The following is a 9,843-nucleotide window of genomic DNA, read 5'->3' on the forward strand; positions in this document are numbered from 1 at the left end:
AAGTAGCTGCTTTCCTACAGAGGGAAAAACATTTTTGCCAAATGAAGTGAAAAATTTACTACTCTGTTTCTTCCCACAGTATTCGTAAAGATGCTGAGGCTGTTTATTTTGCCAGATGGTTTTTGAGACCCTGCTGAAATGAGAGATGCCCTCATTTTCTATTTCCCTCAAATTCTACCACAAACCACACTTCTTGGGAGGAAAAAAAAATCGCCATGTAAGCATGTTTACCTTCAACTAACTAGGAAGTTGAAACTTGTCCATAAATGATGACTCACCATTGTAGGCCTATAAAAGTAAAGGTACTCGTCTGTGGAAAGACAACAGCCTGAAGGTACAATCAGTCAAGATGCACCCAGGTGTCCTGGCTGCCTTCCTCTTCTTGAGCTGGACTCGTTGTTGGTCCCTGCCACTTCCCAATGATGAGGATGACGACGATTTGTCTGAGGAAGACTTCCAATTTGCAGAGGTAGAGTATTTTGCCAATCCCAATGGTGATATACAACATAAGTGCCCTTCTCTTTTAAAAGCAGGTTATTTTGGTCTCTTTTCTAGCACTACCTCAAATCATACTACCATCCCCTGAATCCTGCTGGCATCCTGAAGAAGACTGCAGTGAGCTCCATGGTTGACAGGCTCCGAGAAATGCAGTCTTTTTTTGGCTTAGAGGTGACTGGCAAACTTGATGATAACACCCTAGATATCATGAAAAAACCAAGATGTGGGGTTCCTGATGTTGGTGAATACAATGTTTTCCCTCGAACTCTCAAATGGTCCAAAATGAATTTAACCTACAGGTAAATCATAGGCTACCTTTCTTCAATGTTTGTTAATTTTTTAAATAGTATTAAATGTCTAATTTTCAGTATAAGTTACTGATGACAAAACAAGTATGGTTCCATTTTTTTTTTTAGATAGGCCTAAAATATTTAACGGGAAATTAAGTAAGTCCAGGAGTAACTTTAATATTGTGGATGGAAATGTCTCATAACATCGATTATTGTTAAGTTAATCCAGCATTAATTTTCTTTGGAAATCTCAAAGTATTTCTTTTAGATATGAATCAAAATAGAAATAAAAGTTTGTTTAATAAAATTTGCAAATGTAGTACATCAGGCATATTTATTATAACTACATTAAAAAGGGAGAGTTCCACTCTTTCTGAGAACTTTATAGAGCTATTTCATTTACTTAGGCTATAGCAATACAATTCTAAACTTTTAGCATGCAATATAAGTTTTATTAAATATCTGAGTATTTTAAATTTAAAATGCCAAATGGTCAGATATTTGGAGATATTTAAGATATTTGATTGAATTCTTCATTTTTTATCTTTGTATAACATCACAATTAATAAGTTATTTAAAACAATGGATCTCTAGAAGAACTATTAGAGAAGCCATTGCATTTTGAATTGAAAAGCAATATTCCAAGAAAATATATTTTAAAGTAGCTTTCACCTTCTAAAAATGTAATTGAAACTTTTTCTGTTGAATAGAATTGTGAATTATACCCCTGATTTGACTCATTCTGAAGTGGAAAAGGCATTCAAAAAGGCCTTCAAAGTTTGGTCTGATGTGACACCTCTGAATTTTACCAGGCTTCACAATGGCACTGCTGATATCATGATCTCTTTTGGAACTAAAGGTAAAAACGCAGAATCATTTTTGAAATATTTTAATATTCTTCTCCTTCCTTAATTGGCTCCATTTTATTTCTTCTTTAAGTCATTCATTAATTTTTACAGAATTCAACAAAAATTCACCAAGCACCTGTACTAAGCACTACTGGGTATAATTAGATTCTGAACTCTTGCTTTTATGTGTAGAGCATGGCGACTTCTACCCATTTGATGGACCTTCTGGTCTCCTGGCTCATGCTTTTCCTCCTGGGCCAAATTATGGAGGGGATGCCCATTTTGATGATGACGAAACTTGGACAAGTAGTTCCAGAGGTAATATTTCTTATAAAGATATAATTGATGAGTACTAGGTTAGATTAGTCAGGGAACCCATTGTTAAGAAGTTAAGAAATATATTATGAATTATATTTGGTATTTGACAATTTTTTCCAAAAAATTTTAAAAGTTTATCTTATACATATTAGTCTCTACAAGTGACATTTCTACAAACCAATGTGAAACATTAAAAATGAGCAAAATCTACTTGTTTAAAAAAGGACAAAAATGTCTTTCTGTCAACCAAGTTGTTGTTACTGTGGATTGCCTTTTGGCCTGTTAAGGAAGTACAGTTTATTACAAATATATATCTAAAAACTATTAGGCCTGGATATGTAGGTCATAGATGAGTTGGACGTGAGTTGAAATAGTTTTTTGTTCCCAAGTAGGAATATTAGTGGCACAAGTCCAGTCAAATTTCTGTTCCTTATTATATGAGTTAACCTGTTTCAGACTTGTCTATCTATGTCACTGATTTTATAAATACCACTCTAAGAAATCAAGACAGTATATTACTCCAAACAACATGAAACAGACCAGGTGAAGTTGTAATTACTAGAGCAAAATGAAACTGAATGATGAATGAATTTAGTCAGTAGTTAAATCTTGAAGGCTCAAAAGAATTGGGAATGTTAATTTTGGAAGAAAAACCAGATTGTTCCAAGTAGGACTTAACTTTGGAGCTGTATTGACACTAGTTGTGACAATTAGAGGTAATGTTCATAGATAACTAATTTGTATTACTCATTTAAATTAAAAAGATTATTTTTCCAAAGAGTAAAATTGGGCCTTGAATGATCAATGCCGCAACTCCAATGCCTTCAATCTGTCTTTGGAAGGAAAGGTGAGAATTTAGATATTTATGTTTTAGATATTTCACAGGTAAGAATGGTTTTAGGAAGAAAAACTAACATCTAGTATTTTAAGATTAAGTCACAATAGACTTCAGTTTTAGGTTCCTGTATAAATTCTGGGTTTGAAATATTTAATTGAAATAAATGAAAATATCCACAAATAAATCAGGATTAATTTTTCAGCTGAAGGCCAAGAGTGGTATCCATTGCTAGTCATTTCAATGATGAATTACTTGGCACTCAGATTATGTAAACTTTGATTGCTCTTATGGTTTGCACAATTACTAAGTTGATTATACATTTTCTTCATGCATACATAGGCTGTGTTAGCAAAGGGTATTTGAAGTCAAATTGAAACCACTGGCTTCAGCTTTCATGTGTTCCTTTTCTTTTCATCTTTTATCTTTTTCCAATTTAAAATACTAGTATTAGGAGCCTCGGATATTGGTGGAAAGAATGATTAGAGGAAATAATGTAAATACGGAATCACAGTAGTTTTTAGAATAGAGCAAAGTTGGCCCATCATGTTCAGAATTTCTGTTTCTTTAAACTCCAAAGTCCAGAGATATTCTGAAAAGGATCATTTGATTGGAATAGATTCCCAGAGAGCCTATGTAGGGCATCCTCCATATTTGGTTATCATCCCTTTGGATGCTGCTTCCTATTTAGATGATGTTCTAGGCAGCATCCTATATATGAAATCACATGTGATTTCCATGTCTCTTCATTTAAGGTCATCACTGTTCACTTTTCTCACCTGGCCTGAGAAAACAAAGAATGAGTCAGGATTGTTAGTGTCTTCACAGGAAATTCTTATTGATTATTAATTATTGGAGTGCAATCTATTCTAATTGTGTAGGAAGCTATCAGCAAAGAGAGCACTAAATTATTTATAAGGATTAAATCAAGGTTTGAATCTCCCTTCAGGCAACTGACTATTAATTTTAAAAAGTGAGTAAAATATCAAAGAAAGATAAATGATGATGTACAAAATAGATGAGGAAAATAACAAACATTCTTTTCATTAACTGGTCATTAGAGAACCTTGTTTTCTCATTGTTTCTTTGTTTTCTTACAGGCTACAACTTGTTTCTTGTTGCTGCCCATGAGTTTGGCCATTCCTTAGGTCTCGACCACTCCAAGGACCCAGGAGCACTCATGTTTCCCATCTACACCTACACTGGCAAAAGCCACTTCATGCTTCCTGATGACGATGTACAAGGAATACAGTCTCTCTATGGTAACTCTTAATCTATCAGTTTAAAAGAAGAATAGATTTGTGCATTTACTTTTCTAAATTATTACTGAATTTACCATTAACAATATTGCTATCCTTGTTTTTGTTATTAAAACCTAGGTATGCATATTCATTTTTTGTTTCCAAATCAAACTACCTGCTCTAGTAGAAATGTGCTGTTCTCCAATTTTTTGCGGAATATAATTTCTTATACTTGTACTTTATATATTGCAAGATACACTCATACCCTCAAGATACCTCTGACATAAGAAAGGAAAATATTTTATTTTCCATTTAACCAATGAAGAAACTAAGCCCTGTAGAGTTTAAATAGTGTACCTATAGCTGAGGGTGAAAGTGAGACCTTAGCCAGCTTTTATAAATTTTGGTTATTCCTTCAGTCACTCTAGTTTGCCACAGTAAAAACCATTCAAGTGACTGGTGGTAGTTCTTAATCAACATCTACAGTGACAATTGTAAGAATCTCTTTGTTTTTTCTTCCAAATTTTCAATAATATTTACAAAGTAATTAAACCTAAATCCAAGTAAGCAAAATTACCTGCCATAAATAGACATAAAGCCACAGTGCACAGCCATTAATGTAAACACTTTTAGAACACATGCTTCAGAAAACTTGTTCATGCCCCCCAACCTATTATTTCCCCTCTGGATTTAAATCCACTATAGCAGCTACTGTAGTTGTGAGCAAGTATTTTGCAATCATTATTTCTACAATACTGTGACCAAGGGAATTGATGATAGAACTAGCATGAACTAGGTAGAGAAAGAGCAGTTTAGAATAGTTATTGGGCACTGCACTCCTTTTGCACTCATGTGAGCTGGTAGAAATTTACAAACCTGAGGCAAGGCCCATTAGCGTTGGCTTGCCTGGCTTTTCACGGAGATGCAGCTGCACTGTGGCAAACTGGTGAAGCAACGTTCGCTGATGTTGACGGCTGGTAAAACAGGCAAGAGAAAGAGCCAAGAGGAGGGCTCCCACAGGGACGATGTGCCACCGGAAATGGCTTTAAGAAGAATGTATTTCTCAAGAGTAATCCGTCAAAAGGTTGTGCAAAGCTTGGGGGAAATTTCCTCAAAGTAACCCAGCCCCCATTTCTATCATCACCCTCAAGAAACTTAAATTTGCACTTGAGATAAATCTCAATGGGTCTTGAAGGATGAAAGCAGAAGGGGCAGTCCGTATTTGCAAAACCTTGGGAAGCTTAGAGGAAGGACTAGATTACATTGTACTTAGGTCATTATATAGGATAAGCAAAACTTAATGCCCTTCCTGGAGGGAACCCTCTCCTATTCTCCATTAGCAGGATCAGGTCATCAGTAAGGTCATCCTAAGTAGCTCCTTTCACTCATTTTATGCCTGCAGGTCCAGGGGATGAAGACCCCAACCCTAAACATCCCAAAACGCCAGACAAGTGTGATCCGGCCTTATCCCTTGATGCCATTACCAGTCTCCGAGGAGAAACAATAATCTTTAAAGACAGGTAATCTTGATATTATTTTATAGAATCTGCATGTAACAAATATTGTGAGGCTGTATCTGCAAATTGCCAAAATATCCACTCAAACTTCCAAAGGTGAAGTTAACAGTGAAAATAATAGAACTTTGTGCAGTTTATTTACATATTTCAGACAAAATAAATGACTAATGGGGAAGTATTTTGCTTTTCAATGAAGAATTTTGGCATGGTACAGCTGTTTCTATACCTTTGGTTGTAGTCTTTTTTTTTTTTTAATAAAGATAACCATGTGAATATGTAAATCCAATTTATGTATTTAAACAACACAAAAGTATTAAAATCAATTACCGTGTTAGTAAACTTACTCATAATGTCCACATAAATTCCTTTTGTTGTGAAAGATTTTGCACTGGGTGTGCATGTTGGAATACAAGAGAGGAAGTTCTTTACAATCTAAACCTGTAGCTAACAAAATGAAATATTAATTTTTAATTTTGATATGCTTATAAATATGCTTATTTGTTCATTTATTGATTCATGAATTCTTCACTCATCTGCGATCCATTAGCATTCCCACCCCCTCTACTACAACTCTAGTAACATTGTATTCCAGGTATTTTCTCACTCACTTTCCCTAAGCCATGGGATCTTGGATGACATAGTTTATGTAACTCATGTCTTCTTTCCAGAGCCCTACACAGTGCCTGGCACATTTGCTTGACACTTGCAAGATAAGCAAAATTGAGCAAAGCATGGTCTCAACCAACAAAGGACTTAGAGCCTTCACGAAAGCTCTGTGAGACTTTAAATTTTAATACTTTAGGCTGGAATTAGGATAGCAAAGATTTGGTTAACAGGCACTTAAAGAGGAATGGAAATCTTTTTCCTTTCACAGGTCATAGAGAATGGGTGTATCTAAGTTACCTGCATTGATGTAGACAGGTGGCTAGCAGGATATTGCACTTACAAAATGACAGACAACTGTGTTTTTGTTTTTGTGTTAGATTCTTCTGGCGCCTGCATCCTCAGCAGGTTGATGCGGAGCTGTTTTTAACAAAATCGTTTTGGCCAGAACTTCCCAACCGTATTGATGCTGCATATGAACATCCTTCCCATGACCTTATCTTCATCTTTAGAGGTAAGTCTTCCACTGGCAAGGCCTCCCACATATCCAGGGTAGGCAATGATGAACTTCATGCTACCAGACCTAGTAAAATGATTGTTACTGAAAATATACCTAAATTAAGAACCGAGTATAACAAAATTTAAAACAGAAAGCACCTAAAACCTTCCTACCAAGTATCCCCAGAATTGACAAGTAAGGAGTCTACATTATTATGACAAGTGTGTAAGAGTGTACATATATATACATATATGCATACATATATGATAAATACTCTTTGTCTCACAGCAGTTTTTTTCTTTTATTTCCTCTTTAAAATTATATACTGAGCAAACACTGTAACAATGCACATTTTGAAAAATTGAAAAAACATTATCCATAATTCCCCCTTTTGAAAAATCAATTTGTCATATTTCATTTTCTCTCTTTTCTAATTTTTCACTATATGTAATATATATTTTTAAATACCATATTTCCCCCAAAATAAGACCAGGTCTTATATTAATTTTTGCTCCAAATGATGCAGTAAGGCTTATTTTCAGGGGATGTCTTATTTTTTCACATAAAACAGTCTACATTTATTCAAATACAGTTATGTCATCTTCCTCTGGAACATCGTCATAATGTATTAAATGCGTCTGCCTGGCTGACAATCTTAACTGGGGCTTATTTTTGGGGTAGGTCTTATTTTCGGGGAAACATGGTATTTATATTCATAGTGTACATACATTTTAATATTCTACGTGTTCCCTTGACATGAAATCATGAAAACTGTTCCAAATTGTTACTTCATCTTCATAATAATTTATAATGTTTATATAACATTGTACTGATGTTGTTTTTGTTGTTTGACTATTATAACTAATGCTATAATAAAGTTATTTTTAAGAGATGGAAATAATAACTTTTTATCTCGTATAAAATTTGAGTTTTCAGTCTAATTTACTGTTACTGCTGTGCTGCTTATTCATACAGAAATCTTAATGTATTTGTCACACAGCTCCAAACTTAATATTCAGAGCTAACAAATTGCCAAATTAATTATTATGTTTGGTTGGCTATACTCATAATTAGGAGGAAATCAAGATTTTGAAACCGATTTTTTTTGAAGAATGCTCATATTTCTATCTTTCATAAAGATGGTAACCACAAACACTAACTAATTTGTTTCTAAATATATAAGATGAGTCTTTCTTTGTTAAAGTAATTATCTACATATGTAAGTCCTAATAGATTCCCTTGGATAATAAAACTGTTCTTTCACTTATTCTAGGCAGAAAATTTTGGGCTCTTAATGGTTATGACATTCTGGAAGGTTATCCAAAAAAAATATCCGAACTAGGATTTCCAAAAGAGGTTAAAAAGATAAGTGCAGCTGTTCACTTTGAGGATACAAGGAAGACTCTCTTCTTCTCAGAAAACCAGGTCTGGAGGTATGGCAGCCATATTTACTGACCCATCATCTTGTGTCATAGAGGCAAAATGAGTCTCTAACAGCTCGTGCTATTTTAAATTATTATCTCATGCATTATTTAAAATGTCAAACCAATCATATCAATTTGTGTTCTGTCAGCTCCTACACGCAGCCCTTCAGACCGAGATTTAAAAGTCTCAAGTCCTCTTAAAAATACACATACATACATATAATTCTTATCTCTTTTGAGCCACTCTTTTCTTTTGTAGTCATTTGTTGTAGCTCAATATGCTAAAACCATCTCTTACACATAGCGAGAGATTAATAGAAAATTGTTCAGTGCATAAACATATATTTATTTCACTCTAAGGACACTTTCTTAATAACATACTTTTATAACAGATATGCACTTTGTGAAATGGAAATGAACTTGTAACTGTCTTTACAAAGATGGCCTTTAGGCAACTCAAAAAAGACTCACCGCGCATCCACTATACACTCAGCATTATAATTCCTTATTTTAAAAAGCTACCAGATATTTTAAATGGACTTAAAATTTTAAAATATCAATTTTGAAACATGCCATTATGTTCATTATACCGTTTCTGAGGTAATTTCTAAGAAATACAACTTAATTGAGTTTTTTTCTTATTAAATAGCTATGATGATACTAACCAAATGATGAATAAAGGCTACCCAAGACTAATAGAAGAGGACTTCCCAGGAATTGGTGATAATGTAGATGCTGTCTACGAGAAAAATGGTAACTAGTTCCATTGCACTGACCTTAATGGAGGGCTTCTGTAGCCCCTCAAAATCATTTCCCTTATGAATGATTTTTATAAAGGACTTAGATATCCTAATAAATTTATGGCAATTAAGCCATTCCTGTGTGACTATTTACACAGATAGCAAACAAAAGATAATATGCTTAGAATAAATGAGAATTTTAGTTAATGATTGGTAATTCTATGAATAAAAGATGCCAAACCTTAAACACTATTTTAAATTATGCTTAAGGATGTCATGATGCAGAGTATTGCCATAATTGAAATCAGCAGTAGAGTGGGGAGTAATTTATATAGGAAGACCAAAGGCTATCATAACTATATAATGATTTTTACTTTAATTATTAAAAGGGATATTATCCCTAACTTACAACAAATAACTAATATTAATACTTCAAGCATCAAAACAAGAACTCCTGAGAAGACAACAACTATTTTGAGGTGATAATTTAGGAGAGCTGGGAACCTTTAGAACTTTTCTCTCCTTAAACTACAAGCAATATATTAAAGCATTAGTAGGGTTTATAAAGCTCAATAAGATAAATGTTGGCATGTTTTTAAAAATGTGGGGTCTAACAGAACGGACTTTTAATTTTAGCTGGAGTAAACCGTTATTGTTTTCAAACTCAAATTTCTCTTTTTGGTCTTTTTCTTATAGGTTATATCTATTTTTTCAATGGGCCCATACAGTTTGAATACAGCATCTGGAGTAACCGTATTGTTCGTGTCATGCCAGCAAATTCCCTGTTGTGGTGTTAAGTGTCTTTTAAATATTGTTATTTAAATCCTGGAGTATTTGGGGTAATGCTTCCAACAATATGGGAGGGAGGGGGCTGGGAGAGGGAGAGATATCAGTGGAAAGCTTAGTTCTGTGAACAAGCTTCAGTAAGTTATCCTTAAATATGTAATATCTTTATGACTATGCGTGGCTGGAACCACATTGAATTTTAAAGTAATGAAATTCAGTATCTCTAAGGATCACCTTTCTTGTG

The 9,843-nt window shown here is 34.0% G+C and overlaps 1 protein-coding gene across 1 annotated transcript; it reads left to right on the forward strand.

Annotated features, from left to right (window-relative positions):
- The first annotated feature begins 340 nt into the window (after positions 1-340).
- MMP13 (matrix metallopeptidase 13) lies at positions 341-9,642 on the forward strand. The gene is made up of 10 exons (XM_019717176.2): positions 341-469; positions 556-797; positions 1,499-1,647; positions 1,829-1,954; positions 3,890-4,051; positions 5,433-5,550; positions 6,531-6,664; positions 7,923-8,082; positions 8,723-8,826; positions 9,510-9,642. The coding sequence occupies exons 1-10, from the start codon at positions 350-352 to the stop codon at positions 9,608-9,610; spliced, it is 1,416 nt and encodes a 471-aa protein (XP_019572735.2). The 5' UTR covers positions 341-349; the 3' UTR covers positions 9,611-9,642.
- The last annotated feature ends 201 nt before the right edge of the window (positions 9,643-9,843 follow it).

This window comes from Rhinolophus sinicus, linkage group LG06 (genome assembly GCF_036562045.2).
Source record: "Rhinolophus sinicus isolate RSC01 linkage group LG06, ASM3656204v1, whole genome shotgun sequence".
Taxonomy (NCBI): Eukaryota; Metazoa; Chordata; class Mammalia; order Chiroptera; family Rhinolophidae; genus Rhinolophus; species Rhinolophus sinicus.

Coding starts and splice junctions, on each gene's coding strand:
- MMP13 (XM_019717176.2), top strand. CDS start 350: ATGCACCCAGGTGTCCTGGCTGCCTTCCTCTTCTTGAGCTGGACTCGT. Junction 470..555: donor AAGACTTCCAATTTGCAGAG/GTAGAGTATTTT, acceptor TCTCTTTTCTAG/CACTACCTCAAATCATACTA. Junction 8,083..8,722: donor TCAGAAAACCAGGTCTGGAG/GTATGGCAGCCA, acceptor CTTATTAAATAG/CTATGATGATACTAACCAAA.